The following is a 27,447-nucleotide window of genomic DNA, read 5'->3' as shown; positions in this document are numbered from 1 at the left end:
AGGTGTTTAAATGAAGAAGTGGGTAGATATAATGCATTTTATGATTAAAAACATTTTGTATGAATGAAATGTTTTGCTATACATGTTTAAATGTATGGAAATGTGTAATTTTGCATAATTAATTGATTTAATATACGGGTAATTGGATAATTAATTGATTTGTTGCAGCACTTGGTGTATAAATGGGATGGGTTTATGCTGTTTGAATTATTCCTCAGAAAGCAAAAAGCTGAGGTACCAGAATAAAGCTATACTGTTGGATCTGTGTGGTGGTTAAGCTGCTTTCTGAAGTTGCTTTTTGTTTTTTTCACATACCAATGATACCCCACCATTATGGATGTGTGCTTGCTTCTCAATCATATTTATGCCCTTTCATTATAGAGGAGTTAGGGGTCATGAACTAAAACACCCCAGGGCCCAAAGTACACTTAATCCACCACTGTTGTAGATAAATGCACCTAAATCAAACACTTTAATAGAAAGGAAACTAAGCATATTACTCCATGGAGATAATTTAAGTAGTTTAAATGAGGCACAATATAAGTCTTGTCAGGAATAGTAGCAATCCTGGGCCAAACAGGACTGGACATTTCAGATGATGCACATTTTCTGAAATGTATACCTTATGTCAGAAACATTGCTATCAACCTGTTACATCCAGAATCGGGGACAGTCAGACACACTTTATAAAATGTTAGTACTATTAACCTGAGTCACTGACAGAATACAAAAATGTGAATTAGTATACATTTTCTGAAGTAAACAACTGAGTCACTGACAGAATACAAAAATGTGAATTAGTATACATTTTCTGAAGTAAACAAAGTCTGTAAAGCTAATTATTGTCATTATTTATTGTGTAATTCACCACCTTTTTTCCCAAAATTGCCAGTTTTAGGAGCAAATAGGAGGAACAGAGCAAAATTTAGAGCCAACATTAGGGACCATCTTGAAAATCAAGGCACTCAGAAGTCTGTATCCTTGCTACATCATCCTAAATGATTATAGTGAACATCAAAAATGTAACTTTGAACAAACAGAATACAATAGCTACAAAATTACACAAAACGTAAACCCTTCTGCTTAATCTTCACTTGTTTTTCTAGAAATCCACATGGTATTACATGATAATGTGCAGACATACAAGAGATGCAAACCTCATATCATTGCATCATTGTCTGCGTGTATGTGATGTATCTCACTAGCTACTGCTCATAGATGCACTGCTTAAGTAACCCTATCCACTCTGCAAAAGAACTGTGAAGTACACAGGACTGCTTTTGCTTAGTATCCTTAAATATACTTTTTGCTGTATACTCTGGACAGTTTTATCACTACCTTCTCAACTGCCATGATCTGTTTAAGTGACAAAAATCACAAATGTAATGTTTTTGCATAGGACAGGTTTGTGCCATTTGCTTAATGATTTTTCACTTTAGATTTTTGGTACCACTCCCAATGTCTGCTGTCACTTGTATCCCAGTTCTTCTCGTGTGTCTTAATCATAATGAAGAGTATCTAGGAATGGCACCATCATGATGGTAGGTTGAGACATTTTCTCTCAATCTTACTCTTTCTGTCCAGTACACAGGATGCAAAAAGATGCCAGTGTTGTTCTGGAACATGTGCTTTCCCATGTGCACCCCCCCAATGTAGATAGATCTCCTTCATTCCCCTGTATAGTTGTTATGCCTGGGCTAAAACTCTAGGCCTCTATCAAGGGCTGTAACCAGTCAGAAAAAGACTGATGCCATTCTCTTTAGGAGAACGAAAGCTGATGGAATACCATTCAGTCCACCTCCCCCACACTGGATATCTGGCACCACATCTGCTGGTCAAACACAGATGAGTGGCATTGTAGAAAGGACTCCATATCAGCAGGCTGGCTGTGTTTACTTGTGACATTACTGTTGTATAGTAATAAGATGTTCAGTCACGAGTTGTATGCAGTACATCAAAAGCCATGTCAAGATGTGGAAAGGGGCTTATGAAGAAAGGGCATTGATTCATTACCTTAGTGACCAGTACTGTCTTCAGAGGTCTTTAACAAGTATAATTTCCACTGTATTTGGAGTATTAAGATTCAGCTAGTTACCATTTCCTGCTCCACAGCAAGTACATCTCTCAGATGGATTACAGTGGGGCTGTAGACAGCCACACTCTTTTAGTGGAAACTGCAGTGTAGACTAAATTGTTGTTTTGTAACATATTTTAAATTTCCTAGTTTAAATAGTTTACCTTCAAATAAATTGGAGTGCTATACCTCTGTCATACTAGTAGTTGCTTCACAGATTTAGGAGGAATGACTACCGCATTTATTCCCCTAGTTACAGTAAACTCTCAGTTAACTGGAAATCAAACAATCAGAACTCTCAAGCAACCAGAAAAAAATTCAAAGAAATACAGTACAATTTTCATGTGTTGCACGTTCTTTGTCCCCCCCCCCCCCCACAGAAACATACCTTATATTATTTAGAGTTTTAAAAAGGAAGACAGGAATAAATTATCTCTCTCCCCAACCTAAGAACAAGTCAAACTAAACAAATAGTAGTTTATTTGTTAGTCAGGCCTATTTTTAATAGTAACTCTCAAGCAACCAGAAACTACAGTTATCTGGCATCTACCAATCCCCATGAGTGCCAGTTAACCAAGAGTTTACTGTATATTGATGTGAAGTTGTCATATTTCGCCTCCATTCTGTACTGATGGGTTCAGAACTGATCCTCTGTTCTGACTTGGCTGTTTACCAAAGCTCAAGGTCTTCAACTAGCTTGTGGCTTATTCCTATCCCATGATGCTCTAGTGCCTTCCCCAGATCTCGTTTGCCACTGAAACAGATCGGGTGGTCCATCTAGCTCTGGCTAAGTGAAAAATAGTTTTTTTGTATATTTATTAGTTTTAAATAAGTTACTTTCATAACTTTGCTTGTTTATTAGTTAATTCTTTGAATGTGCTTATTTAGATAATGTTCCACTTGTTTATTAGTGTGTGTTGTTCATTTTTACTGGCTGCTGTTTTATTTAGGCCTAAATAGTTCCCCCATCCCATTTCATACTACCTTTAACCTAATATAGTCTAAAATTATTCTGTTTGCCTTTGAATACTTTGGATTAGCAAAAATAGTTTTAAAAACGTATTTCTTGTCGGTCTTCAGATAAGCTGATTAGTGTGTGTGTGTGTGCGCGCGCGCGCGGAAGCAGTCATACTTATATTACTTCTTAGAGGTGTGTTTTTCTACAGTTATCTTCATACCTTTTTTGATTAGAGAGCTACTGAGCCCATTTTATTTAGAGGGCTGTTCCTTCCTTGTGTGATGATTGTTTAATCAGGCATTTATTCTTATATTACTTAGAGTTGTGTTGTTAGAGTTACCTTCAAAATTTGTCTTTTCCCTGTCTAAGCTAGCTTATTTAAATTAGAGAACTGCCAAGCCTGTTTTTAGTTAGAGGGCTATTTTTTCCTTTGTCTAATTGTTGGATCTTGAGCTTTTGACCATGTCTAAACAAGTTAAAGAGGTTAAACCCTCTGGATTTAAGAAATGCCCTAAGTGCAATCAAAAGATGTCCATCACCAAAGGCTATACTGAATGTGTTTACTGCCTGGGGCAGTTCACTTACAGGAGTCATGCTCTATTTCCTACTCCTTTAGCTCCAGAGGTCTTCAAGAGAGGAAGAATAAATTAATCTCAAGAGGACTGGTGAAATCTTCTTTTGCAGAGGCCTTGGAACAGGGTCAAAGTCCTCCACAGAAGTCCATTTCTTGTACAAAAATCAGACAACAGTACAAAAAGTTCAAAAAGGTCATTCTCTACTGATTCAGAGTAGTTTGAGCTGTTAAAAAAGTCAGCAAAGATGTCTCAGACAAAATATAAATTTGTTGGGTCCGAGAGGCCATCTACCTCGGCTCCACTTGCATCGGAGCCATTGGTTTTCCAAGTGAGGAGCCGGTCACCTAATCTGGAGCTGTTATCTCCTACATTAAGGTCACCCTTTTTACAGACCACAGGATCTCCAGCTCCCTCCTCTCAATCCTCTAGAAGCCTTTCTGATTATGATGTGGATTGTGTGGTGCAGAGACTCTTGAGGACACCGGTGCTGGCAAAGCTTTTGTCAGAACCGATAAGACCTGTCCCTTCAACATTGATTCCTCCTCTGAACTGAGTTGCAGTTTTGGAGCCGTAATGCACAGAGCTGATAGTGTTGGAACTGTTGGAGCCAAGACCTGCTCCAGGATCTTCAGCTCTGACTGCTCCAACTACCTTGGTGCTGTCTGAGGGGTCTAGGAGCAGACATTCTGCATTCAGGTCTGGGGAGGAAAGTCGGTCTGAGTTTTTTTTGGATCCGATCTTGCCTCTTGGGGCCTCGGCATGTGTAAGTTCTGCTCCAACCTAGGATTTGGAGCTGACCCCTGTGGTGCCGGGGGGGGGGGGCCTTTCTGGTTCTTCAGATCCAGGGATTTTCTCAGATCATGGGCAGGAGGCTTTTGAGGCTATGAGGAGAGCACTGTCCCCATGGACAGTCCCACTCTCAGATCCAGCCATTCCTCCCCAAAGGCACAGGTGTTTGTCTCGGCACAACCGATTCCACACAGACGTAGAGACCCAGACCCACAGGAGGCCCCAGTGGGCAAACCCTTCTATTCCAAAACCTCTCTGGAATACCCTTCTGAAGAGGCCCATCACAAGAGGTTATGTAAGAGGAAGCATTTAGACTCCCCACAGGAGTCAGTCATGTCTGACACAGACCTTGATGACTCAGAAGGGTCCCCATGGTCGCCCACTGAGGATATCTCCTTTGTGGACATCCTAGAGATCCGTAAACAGAGAAGCAGCTGAAAGCCCATCACCCCTTTGATGAGGAGTCTGTTTACCTGAAGGCTTTTGGGTCCCACCCTTCTGCCACTTGGGTGTCTCTGCCTTTCAAAGAACTTATGGAACTAGTTTGTCAAAAGGCTTGGGAGTCTCCAGACACAGTGCAACCTGTTCCTAGGAGGCCAAATAAATGTATCACTTCCCCGGAATATAAAACTTTTCTGATGAAAGGTGTCCTGGTCGATGCTATGGTGGTGGTGGTGACCACTAAGAAGGAGTTGTCAGAAATGTCTGCTTTTGTCCATCTCCCTTAGACTCACGCACGATGGACAGATACGGAAAGCACATGCTTTTTTCAGTGACCTTTACATTTAAGTCCCTGAATTATCTTACCCATTTCATTAGGTTACAGAGAGATCACCTGAAGGAGCTTGGAGATGCTCTACAGGGTTCAGTAGCTGCGAGTTAGCAGATAAGGTGTCCTCTCAGCTCTCGATCCTTAATTCAGTAGTGAACTCAACCATGAGGCTCGTTTCTTATGCAGCCAATGGAGCAAGTAGGTCAGCAGGGTCAGGAATTGCCCTTAGGAGACATTCCTGGATGCACTTGTGTAATTTTGCAGAACCCTTCAGGTCATCCTTTATTAACACCTCCTTTAATGACTCGTCCTTGTTCGAGCCTAAAGTCAAAGAAACACTAACCATATGTGAACAGGAAGGAAAGACTCTCTCTGCCACTGGAGTCCATTTTTCCACACCTTCTAGACCCTATCCTAAGGGTCAAATGGGAGGAGAAATGTGGTTTTGAAAATCCCAGAGAGCTTTGCAAGACGCACGTGGTGAACCTTCCTCCAGGGGCAGAGGAGGAAGTAATAATGGAAGACACTGGCCATGTGACAGAGGGGGCCCACAAGAACCAGGGCAAAAGAGAATCCTTCTTTGGTAAGCCCTTTCAGTGCTCCTGAAAGGAGTCCTGTCTGTCCCTCTCTGGATGCAGTCAGGGGTCGCTTATCTTTGTACCCAGATGCCTGGCTAAAAATAACAAAAGACAAGTAGGTACAAAGCATCCTATCCAGAGGTTACTCTATACCCTTTTCCATACCCACTCCACACATCAAAAACATTCCAGATGTTCCACCCAGTCACAGGAAACAAGCAACCCTAGAATTACAAAAGTTGCTAGAAAAAAAGAGTCATCCAACTAGTCCCCGCAGACCAAATAGGATTCGGGACTTACTCAAGATTCTTTTTAGTTCCAAAGAAAACAGGGGACTGGAGACCCATACTGGATCTCAGCAGATTGAACAAATCTGTAAAAAAGAGAACATTCCGAATGGTAACACTGCAGTCTATACTTCCCTTTCTGGGCAAAGCCAATTGGATGTGCTCTATAGACCTCCAGGATGCGTACTACCACATAAAAATGGACATGCCATCCAGGAGTCATCTGTGCTTTTGGCTGGGAGCCAGTCATTACCAATTCCGAGCTCTGCCCTTTGGTCTCACTATAGCCTTCAGAGTGTTCCCCAAATGCATGGCAGTGGTTATGGCTCACCTGAGATGTTCAGGATTCCGGGTGTTTCCATGTCTAGATGACTGGCTCGTAACCGCCACCACCAAGCATCTACTAACACAAGCAAGAGACACCACATTGAATCTCTGTGCTCGTTTAGGGATTACAGTAAACTATGAAAAATCTGCCTTATTGTCATCTCAACATATCATTTTTATAGGCACAGATTTAGGCACTACTACAGTGATAAAGCTTCCACCAGACAGGATGCAGGCCCTTCGAGTACAGGTTCTAGACCTTCTCGTAAAAACAAAGACTCAAGCAAGGACAATTCTCAAAGTACTAGGCACGATGGCAGCAGCAATCAGTGTAATTCCCCTAGCTCAGATGCACATGAGAATTTTACAGTGGCTCCTATTCAATCAGTGGTCCATGCAGAAACTTCCAATGTTGCACAAGATAATGTTAACAGAATCTTGCAGGAAAGACCTTCATTGGTGACTCCACTTTAGGTCAACCTTTTGTTCTCTCATCTCTACTAGCCACAGTGACCACGGATGCTTCCCAGATAGGGTGGGGGGGCATTATCAGGGAATAACAGCCCAAGACATGTGGCAGGATCATGAGGCCCATTTTGCATATCAGTGTCCTAGAGATGAGAGTGGTGCTTCTTGCATTGCAGGCATTCCAAGCCTCTCTCTTCCATTAGGAAAAATTGCAATTCAGAGAGACAACATGAATGTTGTATGGTATATAAACAGACAAGGAGGAACCAGATCTTATCACCATTGTTGAGAGGCCCTGAGAGTATGGCAGTGGGCAACTTCCTCCCAATGCTTTCTGGTAGCAATGCACATCCTGGAGAAATCCAACGTGATAGCAGACAAACTCAGCAGAGCAATTCTAATCATATTGACCCTTATTTGGCACCTATATCTTCCATCCTGGAGTTTTTAACAAAGCTTTTTAATGAGGGGGCAGCTGCAGTTGCTATTCGAGTGCAATTAACAGCAGTCTCAAATTTTCATTTTGGGAGTAAAGAACCAAATGTTATGTCCCACAGACTTTCAAAAGCTTTTCTGAGAGGCACTAATCTGTTGAGACCACCCATTAAGCTCCCACTACCGCCATGGAACCTGAATTTTGTACTATCCTGGATAATTCTTCCCACCTTGGAACCTGCATCATCATGTGACTTAAAGTCCTTAATGTGGAAGACTATTTTTCTAGTGGCTATCCCCTCAGCTAGGATAGTTTTGGAGTTAACAGGCATTATCTATCAAACCCCCATATATGTTGTTCCACAATGACAGAGTGTCACTCCGTAGAAACTCGTCATTTTTACGAAAAATATTGTTCAGAATCCAACTTGAATCAGTCCATAGACTTGCCAGTTTTTTCCCCAAGTATGGCAATAAGGCAGAATATATGCTACACCAACTTGATGTTCTTAGACCGTTACATTTCTATTTTCACAGAACAAAAGAAGTTAGAAAGACTGAACAACTGTTTGTATCATTTTCAGACTGCAAAAAAAGTGCTTCAGTAGCAAAAACTACTCTGTCTAGGTGGTTGTCAGACTGCAGTTCATTCACTTATCAGTCAGTAAATAAACAGCAGCCAGACATAATAAAAGCTCCCCCTGTTAGGGCTGTTTCCACCTCTTCCGCATTTCGTGCAAAATTACCAGTAGGTACCATTTGTATGGCAGTGATGTGCGTGAGGCCTCATACCTTTATCACACATTACAAAGTAGATTTGGCTTCCAGGGACAGGGCCTCCTTTGGGTCCACTGTTCTGAAGAATGTACTCCTGTGAGCCACCCAAGAAAGATGATGCTAGGGACGCTGTCGCATCAGTACAGAATGAAGGCGAGATAGGACAAATTCACATAAAGAAGTTATGTACCTACCATAACGTTCCATGTGAGTTGTCCATCTCACTTTCAGTCTTATGTCCTTCCCCCCTACCCCAGCCTTTGGCTTCTAGAGGATCAAGAGGTTGCTGATTGGCATTTGTTGTGCTTTGACCCTCTTCTGGTCTTATAAATAATAGGGAGTTACATGTGAGCTTTAGTATACAAGATCTGGGGAAGGCACTAGAGCATCATGGGATAGGGAGTGCACTAGAGCATCATGGGATAGGGAGTAAGCCACAAGCTAGCTGAAGACATCGAGCTTTGGTAAATGGCCGAGTCAGAACCGAGGATCTGTTCCAAACCCATAAGTACAGAATGAAGGTGAGATGGACAACTCACATGGAATGTTGTGGTAGGTACATAACTTCTTTTTTTCTTATATGATACATGAAAAGAAAATGCAGGAATAGGAGCTCTGAAAATGCAAAGAATAATATACTGCTTAATATGGCATGTGTTCACTGGCTCAGACATAGTAACACCTGGGGACTTTATTACAAACTGTAACTCTAATAAAGTAGTAAGTAAACAATTACACTGTGAACGTGGCTCTGCTAGTCAAATGTGCTCCAGTATGTAGATAATGACATACAGTGATACTGAAGTAGGTTTGCTTAGTATCTAGCAGAATGAAATGCTGTTACCAGGTTTAAGAGGAAAGGCATTTTGTGGTATGTTATCAGTTATGTGATCACAAACCTATATACACACACAACTTAAAAAAGCAAATATAGAAAATGATATTCTAAAAAAGGCTACCATGCAGAAGCAACTGAGATGTGTCAGAAATGCTCACAGAAAACAAATTCTACTTACAAAAGATTAAGTGTATAAATCTCTGAAGGCCTATGTAGACCCAAATTGCTGACAAGGGGATACTATAGATATTTGCAAGCAAGTATTTCAACAGCAAAATGGCAACATGCAGCATTACTCTGAGAGGGATTATTCATATTTTCATGCTTATGAAAGCATGTTAATAGCTTGTATCTACTACTGTTTGTAAAGATTCATTCTTATTACTCATTTACAGCGTACACAATTAAAATGTGCCACGATCCTTATCAAAGCCTACAGTATGAATTTTTATCTTGCATCAAAAATGATGTTCATTTTTCTTTTCCTTCACTTGCTTCTCACTTCACTATTAATATTAATTTGACTTTTAGTTGAAAATATATAGACTTTTCTAATGCTCTTTATAACACAATATCCCAGTCCATGGTATCCAGCTCTTGTTATATGTAAAATGTGGCTTTTCAGACAACTTTTCTACTACAGAAAGTATCACAGTTGATTTCTGACAAATATGGTGCCATTATGGGTGTATTCCTGTTCACAATGTGTGTTCTTTGCACTGATCTGATTTTTCTTTCCTAATACACAAGGAATACTTGTAACTGCAATACAGAAGCATAACTGAGAATAAAAAGGAAATTAAATACCATTGTCAAAACACATCAATGTTTTGTTCTTACTTGTGGGACAGCATATTGAGTAGACTGCTATATTTGTCAACTGCTGTGTTTTCCAAAAGAAATAAGTAAATAATTAAAAGTTTGCCAATCCAGTCATTGGCATGAATGAAGTCAGTTTATTTTGAAATAAAAATAGACTCATTTGCATATGTAATTGTCTATTTAAAAACAAAGTAATTCCTTACAGATCAAGTGAACAAAATTTTACAAAAGTGTTTCTATACTCTTCTTGCAAATATTGGTGAGTATATTGGTTGGAGACAGTGGCATTGACAAAAAGGCAGCAGTTAGAGCTGTACGTAGCAGAGTTAAAGATGTTAAGATTTGCACTGGGTGTGATGAAGGTGGACAGGATTAGGAATAAGTATATTAGTGGGTCAGCCCAGGTTGAAAGGTTTGGAGACAAAGCCAGCAAGGCAAGATTACATTGGTTTGGACATGTGCTGAGGAGGGATGCAGAGTATATTGGGAAAAAGATGCTAAGGATCAAGCTGCCAGGTAGCAGAAAAAGAGGAAGGCCTATGATGAGGTTTATTGATGTGGTGAGAGAGGACATGCAGGTGGTTGGTGTGACAGAGCAAGATGCAGAGGACAGGAAGAAATGGAAACAGATGATCTGCCGTGTTGACCCCTAATGGGAGCAGCCGAAAGAATAAGACAATTGGTGAAGGTGTTTGTTAAAGCCTTCTGAGACTTTGAGCCATGTGGCCTGAAAGTCTTTGCTTCCACTCTTGTGAAATTGGTGTAAGAGGGGATAGACAAAAAAACAGAAAGAAATGTATGTAGAATGACCCTCGCATACCACTCATCTGTCCAGATTTTCGCGGAATATCCAGGTTTTTGCCTAATATTTTTGATCTGTTCGTCATAAAATTTGCGTTTTTTGGCAAATCATTGAGGATTGAAGTCACTAAATATCACTAAATAATGACAAACATTTGAGTGTAAGACTTCATATCGTTCAGAAAATATATAATAATGCAAAACTTGTTATTCCAACAACTGTCTATGTTTATAGGAGTAATATTTAAAATCTGTCCCCTTTTTTGGGCCTTTGTCTCCTCATTATTTCTGGCTTCGTCCAGATTTCTTGCACTGAGAGATTGAGAGGTATGGCCCTCAAAATGGTTCCTTCAAAGAAAAAAAGAACCTAATCTGGGTATAGGATGTAGGGCCACATTTCTGGAACCAGATCTTGGGAATAGTATTCTTTGGTGAATGTTTGATGGACAGGTAACCCATATAGTCAAGTTAGTCTCAATCCAAAAACTTTGCAGGAACCTGCTGTGTGGGCTCACAACTTGTATGTTGAAGGGTGGAGGTTAGGTGCAATGCAGATTAAATGGTGGGCAAGAGACAAAGGGAGTGGAGGGGACTAGATGCTAGAAGTAGAACATGGCTCTTGGGACAAGAAATATCACATTACTTCTGGAAAAAGAACAACAATTTGAGCAGCAGGTTGAAAACTACCAGCTAGAAACACCTTTTATTCAATTTCTTTTTTAGAAATTGAGTTACAAAAAATATTCTTAATCTGGTCATTACAAATGAAGCAGCAATATATATTATCTCACAGGTGTGCCTTTCCCCAGTCAAGTCTGACAATGACTTGGTAATCTCTTTTCGAAATCCCTAAACCAGCTGAGGCAAATGCCACAGTATTTAAAGACTTCAAACTTACAAACTTCCTTCATTTATATGATATCTTTATGTTCATATATAATTGCATCCCCAAAATGTAAACCTGGCTAGAAGCTATTCAGATAAATTCTACTTTCAGCTAGAAAACTATGTAAACATGTCAGTCCCTACCACAACTAAACAAAAAGGGAAAGGAAATAGCAAACCAGCCTGGTGGTCCACATGCATAAATAAACAGTATAATAAAACAAGATAATCATTACAGTACATTCCAAAAATAAAGACCCAGAAATCTAGGTTGAGATCAAAAGGGTATATAACCAACGTATTGAAAAACACTGTCAGGAAACTATGGTTTCCTATGAGCTTAGGCTAACATCAGCTAAGGATAATTACACCCCTTTACCTGTGGCAGGAAGTTAATAAATAAGACCCACCATTGCTCTAAACTTAATCAAAATGGCATTCCCTACTCTGTGCCAGTGGATATTGCAAATATACTGACAAATTCAGTGCTAAGTTCATGCCAGAGATATGTATACCAAACCCACATATACCTAATGAGCTAAAACCCCATGTTGTTGGTGTTTTTTTTTTTTTACATTTCTTAAAGGTACTTTCCACAACAAAAAATTACATCTTCTGTGGTAACCTGATAACATACCAGGCTGTCTGCTGAACAGCGGTAAACATGTGCTGGTTGATCCACTCCTGAAACTGTTTAATCCAAGCTTATCAACTGGCTTTGTCCCCACAGTTTGGTACACAGCAGTTTTGATGCCTCTTCACAAGGGTGGCCCCATCATGGATCCCATTAATTATAGACCCATCAGCTTGATGAACCTAACCTCCAAGGCCATGGAATGGGTTATAATAGCTTAATAAACTACAGCATATAAGTCTTATAAGACTTGATTCCCAGTAGTTTGCCTGTGTTAAGAGCAGATTCTGTCTACTGAATTTGGCAATTTTACTGAGGGGGTAGAACAAGCCTTGGACAGTGGTCATGCTGTCCCTGCATCATTGATGTTGCCACATGCCAACATTACCAGCAAACTAAATGCACTCCAGAGCAATCCCTATGTAATTAGGTGGGTATCAAATTGGCTGATTGACAGAGCCCATACTGTGAGGGTGGCAGATGTGTCCCTAGAGAGGATGGAAGTAACCAGTGGGGCACCACAGGGTTCCATGCTGGAACTTTGCTATTTGGCATATACTTTTCTGATCTCCACATCAAAAGTCAGGATCTGTGGTTAACCATGTTTGCTGACAATTGTAAACTAAGTATTATACTTGAATCCCCTTCTGATATGCAGAGGCTGTAAAGTGAATTTATATTTGTTAATAGCTGTTGCACTACAAACAGGCTAAAACTAAATGTTAAAAATGTTGTTGGCATTTGACAAACTCTCCACCCGGCTTGTAGTATAGAAAACACTACACTCTAAAATAAAGATGTTGTAAGAGGCCTTGGAACATGGATGGATAACTTCCTCACCTTTGACCATCATGTTTCATCATCATCATCAACAACCCCCTTTTCTACATGGGGTCAGGGTCTCATGTCAAATGCCACTCTCTCTTAATTCAGTGGTTCATAGGTTAGTACTAAGCTAACTGCCCTTGCAAGCCATTTTAAGCCTAGCCAATTATCCCTTGTGAGACTCAAACCCTGCACCTTGTGTTTGTAAGGCAAACTTATTGGTAGTATTCTTCTACCTTCTTTGATGGTCATACCTGACTTTCACAGGTCTTCTCTCAGACAGTCCATCCATTTCTTTGCTGGATGCCCTCATTTCTTCTTGCATTCTTCCTTTCTGTTCCAAATCTTCTTCATCCACTTGCCTTTTGCTTTTCTGCACATGTGCCCATACCATCAGAATCTGTTCTCTTTGACTTTTCTTCAATTGGAGCTACTTTGGCTTCTGCTCTGATTTCCACATTTCTTCATTTGTCCCATAGTGTATGTCGCTCCTTCATCTCTAACACATATGATAAGAAGGCTGGGGTTTTCGTTTAGATACTTTAATACATAGAAACACATCAGGATGGATAGCAGCATCATTAAATGTGAACAAGCTGGTTAACAGACAGACCTTGTATACTTACTTGCTTACATCTCAACAGCTTACTACAAAATGGCAGTCAGACTTGCACGTGCTCAGTATTTATACACTTGTGCAAGCCCTTGGATAGCTTCTTAAAGATACCCACACACACATTGACCTACAGTGCGCATCCATCTACCTAACTCAAGCACTTCATTTCCATCACTTCTAGCTTCCTCAACTGTTGTGCCTTCACTGACCAGGTTTCTGTACAGTAGTACTGGTTGCACTATTATTTTTACACTATTTTGGAGACATCATGGTGCTCTCAGAATGTCTCTACTAGGTGGGTATGAACCTAGCATTGAGCCACATTTTACCTTCTCCAAGAATGATGCCATAATGCAAACAGAAGATGACTGACTTAAATAATTGTCTTAGTTTTTGCTGTCATTCTGAGCGGGTACAACATTTGTAAGAATGTTATAGTCAATAGACCATGATGCTTTGCCAGGGATGATCTGCATCTCTCTCCTTTAGGCTTTTGAATATTAATTAAAACATTGTCTTCTCCCATAGTGCCTTTTTAAGGTAATGCCGAAACTGAAAGTACTTCTGACATAGCAAATCAAAACCAAGCAAATCTAATGGTATTACTGCTCAATGTTAGGAGTCTAAACAAAACATTCCACTTCCTACAAGCTCCTCTAACCCTAGAGAATGCTGATATCCATGTGGTCACTGAAACATGATTTAAAGCTGCGGACAGCACACTAGCAGTGCAAGGCTATAATGCCTTCCTCACATTTACACCAGTTACTACAAAGGCAGAGACTAAAGGTGGAGGTGTCTCAGTTTACATCAAAAAATAAATATAACTCGAGGCTGGTCAAACAGGACAATGCACTTGAGCTTCTCCATGTTGAAATCACTGTAGGGAAAGTAACATACCATTTCCTTGTATGCTATAGGTCCCCCTCTATGAGCCAGGAAACCCATAACATGTATTTAAATTTATGGTAAATGCCCACCATCCAACCCAATACTATATTCATGGCTGAATTTAATTACCCCACTATTATCTGGGAATTATATACGACACCAAATGAACAGGCACAGAGATTCGTGGAATTTGTAAACAAGAACTCTCTTGATCAGATTTTCAGTACACTGACAAGGGGTGCAAATATACTGGATCTGGTCCTCACTAACTTGGGGGAGTGCTGCACACCCACAGTATAATGTCTTCTCTGGTAAGGTCAAACCACAAAATGGTCTCCTTTGAAGTAAAACTAAAACCTGGAACCCCAGCTAACCCTAGAATATTCAGGATCTACACTAAGGCTAACTTCCTTCTATTAAGTGATAACCTGGCAAAAGTTCAAGCCCCCATAAGCCCTAGGAACACTGCTGCCCATGTAGAGCTGTTCACAGAAAACTTATATAAACATGTTAATAGCTGCATAGAGGCAGCTGCACTGACCAGGAAGAAGTAGAGTACTCATTAAAAAAACAAGCCACTCTGTTGGAGTCACAAAATCAATATGTTGTATAACAGAAGGAAGAAAAGCATAGTAAAAATTAGGATATTTAGCACCCAGCAGTTTAAAATCATTCTCATCGAACTAAACAAACAACTCAGAGGAAAAAATGAAGTCTACCAAAGCCAAATATGTAAATTTGGCCCCCCAGGCCAAGGAAAACTACAAGGCATTTTTAGCTATGTTTGCAACCTCAAAGGCAATACAGAGCTCATTGTTAATGAAGCCACCTATACTGAACCAGAAGGTATAGTAAATCTATTGGCTGACAAAATTCAGCTCCGACTTTACCCCTCTCTCCCCTTCAACCTTCCCTCAGGAAACACCATCAAATATAATTTCCCCCTATTGTCAACAAGAGAACAGGTCCTTGATGCTCTAAGGGCAAGAACACTGTATCAGTGGGCCCAGACAATACCTCAGTATGCCTTCTTGGTAGCAAGAAACATGACGTAGAACACCCTCTGGCATTTCTATTTAACTGTTGCCTCCAAACAGGCTTTGTGCATAATGAATGAAGAACAGCAACAATCGTCTCTCTGCACAAATGTAGGTCATCTACAGACCTTGGAAACTACAGACCCACAAGTCTCACTAGTCTCATATGCAAAGGCTCGGAAAGAATTAACATGGAAATGATCAATAATGACACAGGAATCCTCAAGACACTGTACCCAACCCAGTATGGTTTTGTCAAGGGCAGGTCATGCCTAATCAGCCTGATGGACTTCTTTGAGAAGGTCACCAAAGCGGTGGATGAAACAAAAATTGTTCACACTGCCTACCTTGACCTGGCCAAGGCATTTGACAAAATACACCACTAGGGCACTGATGACAAACTCAAGAATTTAGGTATAAATCCATATGACACCCAGTGCATAGCTATCTGACTCATAGACAGGACCTAAGAAGCAAGAACTGGGGAGTCCACCTATACACAGAGGTCAGTCACAAGTGGAGCCCCTTGGGTATTGGTCAATAGGACTGCACCTTTTTTGGCATCTACTTTGAAGTCAAGGCCAATGTCAATGGTCTCTGGCTGACTAAATCTGCAGATGACTGCAAATTAGAAGCAATCACAGAATCCCCCACTGACACAAATGGTATCCAAAAAGGGCTGGCAGAAACAAATAACTTGTGTCATAGCCATGAACTAAAACTAAATGCCAAGAAATGCATAATAGCATCCTTGAGGAAGTCAGCCATCCCTGGTAACTATCATATTGAAAACACATTCATAAGAGTTGATGCAGTAATTAGGGACTTGGGGACACACATAGACAGTAATCTAGCCTATGACCATCACGCATCTACAGTAGTGAGGAAATCATTCTATGTTGTGTAACGTATAAATGAAGTTGTGGCATCTAGGGCCAAGAAGGTAATTTTTCCACTGTATTCAAATTCAGACATGTCAGTGAGTACAATGCCATCTTTGGTATGCACCTAACCAGGCACATCCAACAACTGGAATGTCCACAGAGGTTCCTCACTAAAAGAATACAATGCATAAGTAACATGTCCTGTGCAGATGGCGTCAAGGCCCTATCCCTGTATTCTATCTCCTACAGGTTGTTGAGAGGAGGTCTATGCCTGGAGTATAAGGCATTGTAAGACCCCACCCTGATGGACCTCCTGCATAGCTGCAATACAAACAGCACCAGAATTACCCATTCTAAAGACTTAAACCTTGCTTGTGATATAAATAGAACTTGCTGCGGTGATACAGGTATGCATCCCAGAGACTATCCCTTCTCTGAAAAAGGCCCCCATCCTTGTGAATCAGAGTTCTTCCCTAATCCAATCCAATTCAACTGTAACTTGGACAGTTCAATGGGGAACAGGAAGTTTATCGCTGGTTTGGCACCTTTGTCTCTAAGGAACACAAGCAGCCTGTAAACAGTTAATCTCCCAGGCCCCTGCTTGTAAATGGTTCGTCTCCCAAGCTCCTGCTTACACTTGTAATGAGTACCAGAACTTGTTAAAGATTTGGGATGCATGTCTAGGTTTAAAACAGCCTTTGTGGTCATTAACCTAGTACACACCCTACAAACCAGAAAAGAAAAAGAAGTTGAAACCTCTCTGTAGTCTTCTGTTGTCTGGACTGTAATTGAGTACAATGTTCCTTTTGGTATGTACCTTTCCAAGCACTTGCAGCAATTGGAGAGACCACAAAGGTTCCTCACAAGGAAAATTCAAGGTCTTTAGCATCTGTCCTATGTGGATAAACTGAAATCACTGTCATTTTTTTCTGTTTCATACAGACTGCTCAGAGGTGATCTCTGCCTTGCATGTAAGGCAATAATTGACCCTGCTTTATTGGAAATGCTGCATATCCATAAGTCAAATGGTACATGGCTTATTCGCTCTAAAGACCTTAACCTGGTATGTGACATTAATAGAACTTGCTGGAGGGACAGATTTGTCTCCCAGAGGTTACTACACATTTGGAACAGACTCCCACTTTATGTCAAACAAAGCACCTCATTGGCCTGTTCAAAAGCAATCTGGAAGATTGGATGGGTAACTGTAAATTCACTCCGGGGGTTCCACCTGTGTCTCTCTTGGATAAGGGCAGTAGGTGCTGATTGTGGAAACAAGGGTAGAACTCGTCTAGGCCATTAATCTAGTAATTTCCTATGATCCTTTGAACCTATAAATGAAAGTGATTTAATGGACTGTGTGTGGTTAACTGTCTTTGTGATTTCTATCTAAAGTATTTGGTACACCCCTGTAACTTGTTTGCAACATCCAGTTGTTTGTGTTGTTGATTGCCAGTTGAGGCTGAACCGTATCTCTAAGGGTAAGGGGGAGGGGCAGGAAGGGATTATGGGAAAATGCCAAGTCATTATGAAAATCTTTAATTGCATCTGTCCTTTCTTGTACTTGAATTCATTTTTCTGAATTAATTATTCTGTTTTTCTTTGAAGAGCTTTTGCTGATGTAAGTCTGTGATGAGGTTCATTTTTCTATATTGTTTTCTTTTTATCAGCAAGTCGACTGAACATTGTTGCACTGTTACCAGTTTGCTCACTTAACAATTAAACAGTCATCATCATGTGATAAGAGCAAAATGAAGTAGATCCTGCTAGAAATGGTTTGCAGTTAAAAGAGGATTTCCTTAGAAGGGACAGTACATATTGTAACAGAAATGCAAGACATTTTTACTTATTGCTGTTCCTTCTTCAGGGGTGAGAAAGTAAAAAATGTCACTATAGAAAGAAAGGATAAGCCAGGTTTTGTTTTAATGTTATTTATGTGAGTTGTCACAGTCAAAGAAGGAGTAAGTGTTAGACCTAGATATCTGCAGGTGAATAATTGTCAAATGTTTCTAACATTGTCTGTCAGCTAAAATTCCTAGTGTTCTGTCAGAATATGGGCTCGCCTCCTATGTTAATAAGTGCTTCATTATGTCCTGGTTGATCTCAGAGTTCCTCAGGGTGGATTTGTTCTTGGTACATTGTAATTTACATAATTTATTAATGACATAGCAACTATTATGGAGTCTCATTTCACATATAATAGGCAGGTGATTCCAACATCTCCTTAATGAATCTGCTTTGAAAACAAAGCTACATATCTTCTTTCAGACCTTACAAATTGTGGCTTATCATGATGGAGCTTCATCATAATGCTAATCAAAATATATGTTGTTTTTTTTCCCTAGATGCAGTCAGCCTAACCAAGGGGACTTATCTCTAAACTACAACAACAACCCATTTCAGAAGTAGTCCCTGTCATACCTTAACATTGTTTTCCTGATCATTCCACAATTAAATAATTAAATGAAGTTCAACAACATGAAGTTAATCTTAGCTGTAGAACAAGCCAAAAATTCACTAGACCATACAGGGCCAATCTACCCCCCCCCCCAAAGAATTGCTAAACATTCTGCTGTGACTGGATACGTACTCTCATCTTTTCCACTACCTGCCTGTCCTTCTTACAGTTCATGTTAGTCTACTTCATTGCTGGGCACAGTGACAGAAGTGACCACTGTTTACCCTTACAGGAACTTTACTGGATCAGCTTTGATCACCATTTGGCTATGAGTCAGCTAGAACTTACAAACTAAATTCTATAAGTCTTTACCCTTCATACTGCCCCTCATTGTCCAATGTAAGGTCTTTGTTATAAACCTTGTAGCCAAAAAAAAATGGACACAGCAGATATGATTAAGATGGTGGGTGAGATAGCAAAGAAAGGGGTCCTAGGCTACTCGTAGCAGTACAGAGAGAAAAGCGTATCCCACATGACTGGAGACTAAGCATACTAGTGCCAGTGTACAAGAACAAAGGGGACATCCACAAGTGTGGGCAGTACAGAAGTATCAAACTCTTGTCACACTGCATGAAAGTTCTAAAGAGAGTAACTGAAAAACGAATACACACAGTAGTAGAAATCAATATGGGAGATGAGCACTTTGGATTAGATTAGGATGCAGCATAACCAACCTCATGTTTGCATTGAAACAGATAGTTGAGAATGCCAACTTGGCATTCTTAAACTTGGAGAAAATATATGACAAGTTCCCAAGAAAGCTAATTTGGGCAGTCCTTCAGTGGTTTGAAGTAGCAGACACATTGGTAGAATTAGTGCAAGCTATGTACAAGGACCCAATGACTCAAATACAAACAGTGTTCAGAGTCTTAGAGGGGTTCCCAGTGGGAGTAGGTGTTCATCAGGGTTCAGCATTGAGCCCACTACTGTTCATAATGGTGATGGACTACATTAGCAAACAGGACAAAGGGGATAGATCATCATAGGTGATTACTAGGCTAATGGCACAAGAGCCTTTACAAGCCCAGCCAATAATACCCAGAATATAACAATATTTATATCTTAATTCCCCAGATATGGGATGGAGCAGTATTGGGCTAGTGAGTCTTTGGGTGTTGGAACCCTGAATCATTTTACAGAGTGCTTCTGTCCATAAGGGACATGGACATTACCCCAGGAGTGAATTTATGGTTCCTCATCCATTTACCAAATTCTTTTTGAAGAGAGTGAGGGATGGGCTTTGTTTTATGAAGATGGGAAGTTTATTCCATAGACAAGGTATCCTTTGTGATAACGAATCTGTCTCTTCAGCAAGTTCTGTTAGAGTCACAAATAAGGTTCAGGTCCATGGAAAGTGTGACCCTTGTATAAATTTTCTTGCAAAAATGTAACATTTTCATCAGGGCTGGATCAGACAATGCCTTGTAGGTCAGGCACAAGTCTCATCTCAATCAATGATATGAGACAGATAGGGCATTTAGTCGGTCTGCATAAGACATCTGTCTTACCCCTTGTATTTTTTTAGTGAGAAACCTCTGGTGCCACTCCAAATGGTGTAAGTGTTTGGTTAAGTACATGCAGAAGGGAGCATTGTACTCAATTATGGGCCTGATGAGGGCTGAGTACAGTGGCACTATGACTTCCTATGATCTTGATGCCATGCCTTTACTTATAATTTGAGCCACAAAAAAGTATCTTCTCACTACTGTAGCTATCCGGTGGTCAAAGTTTAGGTTACTATATATCTGTGTTTTAGGTTCCTCACCACTGGATCTATTTTTAAGGGTGCCCTATCAGTATTATAATTTGCAGGGATATCTGATTTACAAAAAGGTATGATTATGCATTTTTTAGCATTTAGTCTTGCACCATGGTTTTGGCAGCAGTTGTTTTGTCATTTTTAGGCCTGTTTGTAGGATGTCAACATCATTTGGGGATTCAGTGATTGCTCCCAGCTTACAGTTATCAGCAAACCTGGTGAGCCAGATGCCCCCAAAATTGGCCTTCATTAAAGAGAGGTGTGTACTAAACAGGAGGGGTCCCAATACTGACCCTGTAGGACACCACTTGTAACAGGTTTCTTACTGTAAGTGGATTTGCCTATCTAGACAACATGTGCCCTGTCAGTGAGCTAGCTGGCTATCCATCTGATAATGTAGGGGTTTATGCCTAACTCAGTAAGTTTATCTGTGATCTCTGAGTGGGGGATTGTGTCAAAAGTTTTGGCCAGGTCTAGATAAGCAGTGTGTACTGTTTTACCCTCATCAATGGTCCTGGTGACTTTCTCAAAGAAATCCACCAGACCGAGCAGGAAAGACCTCCATTTGACAAAGCCAAATCAGTTCTGGTCCAGTTTTGGAGAGTTCCTTTGTTACTGATCCAGGGCCATGAAAATGCTCTCCATGGCCTTGCAGATAAGACTGGTCAAGCTTATGGGTCTGTAGTTCCCTGGGTCAAGTTGATGGTTCCCCCCCTTATGCAGAGTGACAATTGTTGCAGTTCTCCATTCCTCTAAAACAAAACCCATCTGGGGGCTGTGGTTAAAGAGCATTTATAGTGGCCCTGATGCATTCTGTATTAAGCTATTTAGGAAGTATCCTGGAATGTTGCCGGGACCAATGGAAGCTGTGTTTCTGGCTTTCGTGAGCACAATAAGGACACGTTCCCTCGTAATGACAGGTAGGGGGATAGTTACAGGTATTTCTTTGGGTGTAGAAGGAGGTGATGGGAGGAGAAGCTTGAACTGAACTTGTCGGCCAGCAGGTTTGCTCTAGTTTCAGGCTGGGTGTAAGTGTTGTCATTCATGATTAACTTGCCATATTGCTGAACATTTCCCCTAAGGTTATGAACATGATTAACAAAAGCCTTATGGTTACCTTTCACTTGGGAGCCTATCCTTGGCTCATGGTTTGCTTTCTTAGATTTGGCAAGCTCTCTAAATTGTTTGTTTAGAATGCTAAGTGTGTTTTATCTGTTCCTTCTTGGCTTTGGAGAGGATTTTTTTTCCTTTTGTTGAATAGCCTATTTTTGCTAGGGGTCCACCAGGGTGGTTTATTTTTGCCAGTAATCATAGGTTTGTCTCAGACAGGTACTACTTCCTCTATGCAATTATCACAATTATGTATGGACAGTGTGGCATTACAGGCAGACTCTGAACAAGAACTTCAGCAAAGGATAGCAGAATGGAATGCAAAACTGAAGGCACATGGGATGAAACTGAATACAGAAAAGACAGCTTGTAAAGCCAGCAAATGGGGAAAATCAGAAGAAGATGAGAATCGAGATAGAAAGGAAAGTAGTGGAACAGGTTAACAGCTTCAAGTATCTGGGAGAGGTGGTTGAGGAGGAGGGAAGTCTAAATGAGGAAGTCAAAGCTAGAATTAGAGAGGCTGCAGTCAACTGGCATAGAGTGTCAGGTGTAGTATATGACAGAAGAATGTCAAAGATCCGAAAAGTAAGGTGTACAAAACAGGGGTGTGATCAGTACTACTGTATGCGAGTTATACTGTGGGCCAACTGTTTCACTGTGGATGACTTTGCAATTGCTGTTTCTACCCCACAACCCTCCTAGAACTTTCTCCTTACTAGAATGAAGTCTACGTTGAGTTGCATGTTGGCCACTCTTGTATGTGATCTTATGACTAAAAAAAAAAAAAAAAAAAAAAAAACTCTCTCCTTTTGAACCATGTTTGCTACTGCCAAGCGGTTTGTCAGACAGAAGTCTACAATAGCTTCTCTTCCTTTATTCCTGTTGCCCCACCCACATATCCTGTTCTGTCTGTCCTGATATGTTCTTTCAAGTCACCCGGTATCAACACCTATTCATGTTGTCCTGCTTTATCTAGTAGTTCCTGCAACTGCTTTCTGAATGCACTCTTTTTCTTACTGTCATAACCCTGCTGTGGGTCATAGGCTGAGATCATGAATACTGCACTATCATTAGGCTGGAATCTGATTTCCATGAGTCTGTCACTAATTCTGATGACATCTCTCAATGTCTTCTGAAGCCTCCCCCTCACCAAATCCCCACATCATTTCTAGTCTGTCCTTCCCCTGAGCTGTACGTCTCTAGATCCCAATCCAAGTGGGTTTGCTGCACTGCCCTTCCATCTTGTCTCCTGGATACATAGGCTGTCCAGCCTCCTCCTTACCATCATGTCATCCACTTCCAAGCTGGTTCCTGTCTTTGAACCTACATTGAGTGTAGCAATTCTTAGTTTATGTTTAGCAGGTTTATTCATTTATGTCCAGCTTTCACTCAGCAAAGCTATCCCAGGTAACCCAAGCTGGGCAACAGGACATCAGCCAGGCAGTAGCTAATTGACCCAGGACTGATGGGCTTTATGGTGGGCACACACTGGCTAACAGGGACACATACACCCTTCTCACTATTAGCATGGGTCCCTGGCATAGGTCTGAGTAGGCTGGTCCCTCAAACTGTATCACCGGTAAGTACCTCTGTCTATTCGGCAACATTAGTCAACACGGCCAAATCACCTAGAGCCATATTTTACACCATCGAGTGGTTAGCCCTGCCAAGGCATGCAGTCTGTTTTCTGTTTTCTCCTATTATGAGGATACTGCACACCACAGTAGATGCAAAAAGCAGTTTGTTTATACAGCTCTTCCTGCCCCACAGGCCACAATGTAGAGTATGTGCTGCTGCCCACCGCTCCAGTCTTTCGGTGAGTTTTGAGAAAGAAACACTCAGTATGTTTTTTGGAGGTGGGGGGAACCCCAGAGAGACACAAGGAGAACATGCAAACTCCATACAGTCATTGGCTGGAAGTCTGGATTGAACCTTGTACCTTACTTATGGGAAGCAAAGACCTTAACCATTATGCAAACTGCAAAGCAAGTGAACCTATGTAAAGAATAATGCCACGTATATGGGAGTCTTCAGCTGAATTATGAAAATTTGTTTTTTTACTGAAAAACTGGAAAATAGCTAAACTAGCTAACAGGTACTGTTAGTGATAACAAAACAATGGGTTTTAAGAACACACGAGTTAGTTCAGAGGAGTCGCAGGACAATAGAAATACTTATTTTTGTGTTAACTGTGTAATGACAATGACAGAAGAGAAAACTGGGAGCTTGGATATTTAAAGCAATGCTTTTCTTAAATAATGTTGTGGTCTGTCAGATCTCTAACAGGGATTCTGCAACTAAAAATGTGGAAAATAAGTTATGCTAACTAAATGTAATTGCTGTACATGACAAAAATGTACATAAACAGAGGAATGCAGTGCAGAGTTTAACATTTTATAAGTTATGTCCCCTAATAGCACACTGTGGTCTCTGGAAATGCTATAATTGTGTTCAAAGAGGAGATTTTTTTACCTTGATTAAATGTGGATTATTTTCCATTTCCCGACAGCTCCTCCTGTTTCTGAAAGCCTTTTCTGAGTCAGAGCAGTCTAAACTAGCAATTCTCACTGGCATCCTGCTGGCCAACGGAATACTTCCTGCAACCATCCTAACCAGCCTCTTCACTGACAATTTAGTCAAAGAAGGTATTTCTAAGATCATTTCAGTGTTTCTATTCGACAGCAAAGAACAATTTGCTTTAGTGCTGTTGCTCATTGGTAACATACTATGGGTACTGTTCTTTAGTGAGACCAATAATTAAAAGGGTATTGCAAAGTTTCTTTCTTATGACAATAATTACAGTGTATACCTTATTTCATTTGTATGCAGTTTCAGCTGGATAGAAATATACAGAAAAATGTTTGCTATATAATGGGGTTGTGTAACCCATTTATAAACAAACCATGATTGGGAAGGCTTTGTGAAATTCTTGGGTGTATTATTGCCTAGTAATGTATATAAGTATACATATATATATATATATATATATATATATATATATATATATATATATTTGATACATGAGGTTTGCTGTTATGGCCACACCTGAATTATGGATGAGAGCAATTGCATTTTGGATTCCTCCTCTAGTCTGGGATATCCAAAAACTACATAATTAAAATTGAGGGCTGATCTTTAGAGCTGCATGACAGGTGGTACATATGCTGGATAATCTGGACATTAGACTTTGCAAAATGTGACTGTCTCCTTTAATGTAATCCATGCCATGATGCCATATGCATTCACTCAGAGGCATAGCTGGTTCAACTCAGCACCCTATGTCCCACAAAGTTGTGCTCCACCCCATCAACAAAAAACAAACAGAAAAAGTCCACTGCTTCTACTGGCACACCAGTCAGTTGGCCAAATACATGCCCCTTCTCTCCTGCTTGAGGAGCAAATTAGGTCCCATTTCTGTCACATTTTAGTTAATGAAACAGTTTTTGCGTAGAGAGCCAAGTTTTACTTAAAAATGGAATTTATTTTTTTTTTTACTTTTAAACTGTAGCAAACTGTGTGCTACAGTTTATACTCTGCATAGAGCACTACAGTGCTCGGGTTTTAGGTTAAAAAAAAAAGTTTTTTTTTTTTTTTTTTTTTAACTGTAGACTGAACAGGAACACTAAAAGACTTAGTTTTGACTGTAAATGCAATACTGGCTTTTAAAAGCTAGTACTGCACAAAAGAATGATTGGGTCTGGATGATGGATGGGACAGCCGATTGCACCTCCTAACACTTTGTGCCCTGGGCAGTTGCCCCTTTCTCACCACCTTAGTTATGCCTCTGACTCACTGGATTCTGAAATATGAAAATGACATGGGGATCAGCTGATGTTGTACCACTTTCAACAATTATAGGATAGTATACTTTAGTGGAAAGGTCCATTGAAAAGGAAACAAAAAATAGCAGAGTGACCAGGAGCAGAAACTGTTACTGGCATTGTACAAATTTTGATGTACGTTTTTAACTGCTTGACTGCTCAGTTGGTATGCATTTTGCAACAGAAAGATGCATAAACTCACTGCAAATAGTCTTAGGTACAGCTATGCATTGTGATAAAGTGTACAGAGGGATAACTTTAAAGGATTACTGGTGAGTATACACAAATACTGATCTCATGAAGCAAAAATTCAGTTAATTAAGAATTTTTTTTTCATGCAGGAAGATGTGACACAAAATTTACAACTGCCCTCATTCCTTATTGTAGGTATAGAACTTCAGTCCACAACAGTGTACCCATTGTGAAAAAAACATTTCACTATTAAAGTTTACATTATCACTTACTTTTGTATCTGTGCACGCACACATTCACACCCACCCACCAAAATAAGCATATTGAGATAGATTAATGATGCATTGACAGAGAGAGAGAGAGAGAGAGAGAGAGATGGAATGTGCATGTTAAAGAGAATAAATTAAATCTGAGATGTAACCTGAATTTTAGGGATTATAATCCACTTCACATAATGTAGCCTGTCCTTCCACACCCAAAACTCTGCATGTTCCTGCAGAGTGTATCATTTCATATTATAGTATTTGCAAGTATATTAATGATGAACCATGTGTACACACAGATAGTTACAAAAGAACACTAAACTGCCCAGGGTACTGTAATTGCAATACTGATATGGTAGTATATGTAGCCAGTTGTCTATCATGTCTGGCATTTTACATAGGAATGACCACACATAAATTAAGGCTACGTATTTTGGAACCTAACAGAGACATAAAAAACAAGAAGCCTACAAGTGCTTTATTTAACCACAGTAGGATGTGTGGCAACTACAAAAAAGTTTATATTTTTTGTTATTGATAGGGTGCCCAAAAAAGACATGGGAGGTGATGTTAAAACCTTACTAGAGATGAGAGAATGTCTATGGCAGTTTTGCCTGGATGCAACAAAAACACCAGGCATTAATGAAAACATTTCTATTGCAAGTGTTTTAAAACATAAATCCCAGTTTATTTAACAGATGATTACATGTTTAACTTTCCTTGGACAAAGTACTCACCAAAGGGGTTTACATGAAACAGTTTATTAACAACCATTTTTTTCTGTTTTAAGATGTGGTTTTATCACAGTATTTCTTGAGCTGTCTTTTTTCTTTGCAGCAGGGCCTGGGTTAAGTGGTTAATTGGATAATTAATTTTAATGGATTTTTTTTTATATTGGCTGATTGCCTGTTTAGGACTATAAAGTCCTGATTTTTTTGAGTGTAACTGACTCTGAAGAAGCCCAATGTTATGGGTGAAAGTGCTAAGACAGCGATTCTACATTTACGATAAAGCTGTGGTTTTATCGAGTCTCAGATCTTTTTCTACTTACTAGTGTTTGTTCAACTTGGTGGTTTGGTTTTATTGATTCGTTGACCCAATTCTATCAGCTTTCTGGAGCTGAAAAGCTAAAAGATCTTTGGATTTTGTTTTTCTTTGGAGCTGAATAGCACAAAGTACATTGGCTTTCTTTTGGTTTAAGAAACCCTGGAATGGAGCAGTTATTTGCCCAGTATGTGGACTTATCCAAACAAATTATTTCTTTGCTGCAAATAAATGGAGATAATGGTAATATTTCCCTAACTACTACTCAGGCAGAATTGTTGACGTTGCATATGCCACCTGGCCCTAGTGGAAGTACCACTCAGATTATTGAAGGTAGATCAAGCAACGTTAGCTTGGAAGGATGACACAGAGTGGATGAAGGTAGGATGTCAACACTCCTTGATTTTAAGACACTGTTGGCTCCTCCTCCTTCCTTGAATGCGAGGCCATTGTTAGAACAGAACGCTGGTTTTGGCAATTTCAACTCTCAGTTACAGCTATTTGAAAAGCAAACAAAAAAGTATAAA

General features: G+C 40.1%; 1 protein-coding gene across 3 annotated transcripts in view; it reads left to right on the top strand.

Annotated features, from left to right (window-relative positions):
- Positions 1 to 27,447, top strand: part of BZW2 (basic leucine zipper and W2 domains 2) — a 1,069,944-nt gene that overhangs the window by 686,216 nt on the left and 356,281 nt on the right. For all 3 annotated transcript variants that reach the window (XM_044064746.1, XM_044064744.1, XM_044064745.1), the window contains exon 6: positions 24,110 to 24,245. In XM_044064746.1, coding sequence (XP_043920681.1) covers positions 24,110 to 24,245 — 136 coding nt within the window. The remainder of the gene's footprint in view (positions 1 to 24,109; positions 24,246 to 27,447) is intronic.

Source organism: Protopterus annectens, chromosome 3.part0 (assembly GCF_019279795.1).
Source record: "Protopterus annectens isolate FY-2018-M chromosome 3.part0, PAN1.0, whole genome shotgun sequence".
In the NCBI taxonomy this organism is placed as follows: Eukaryota; Metazoa; Chordata; order Ceratodontiformes; family Protopteridae; genus Protopterus; species Protopterus annectens.
This window is presented reverse-complemented; position numbering and strand designations above follow the sequence as displayed.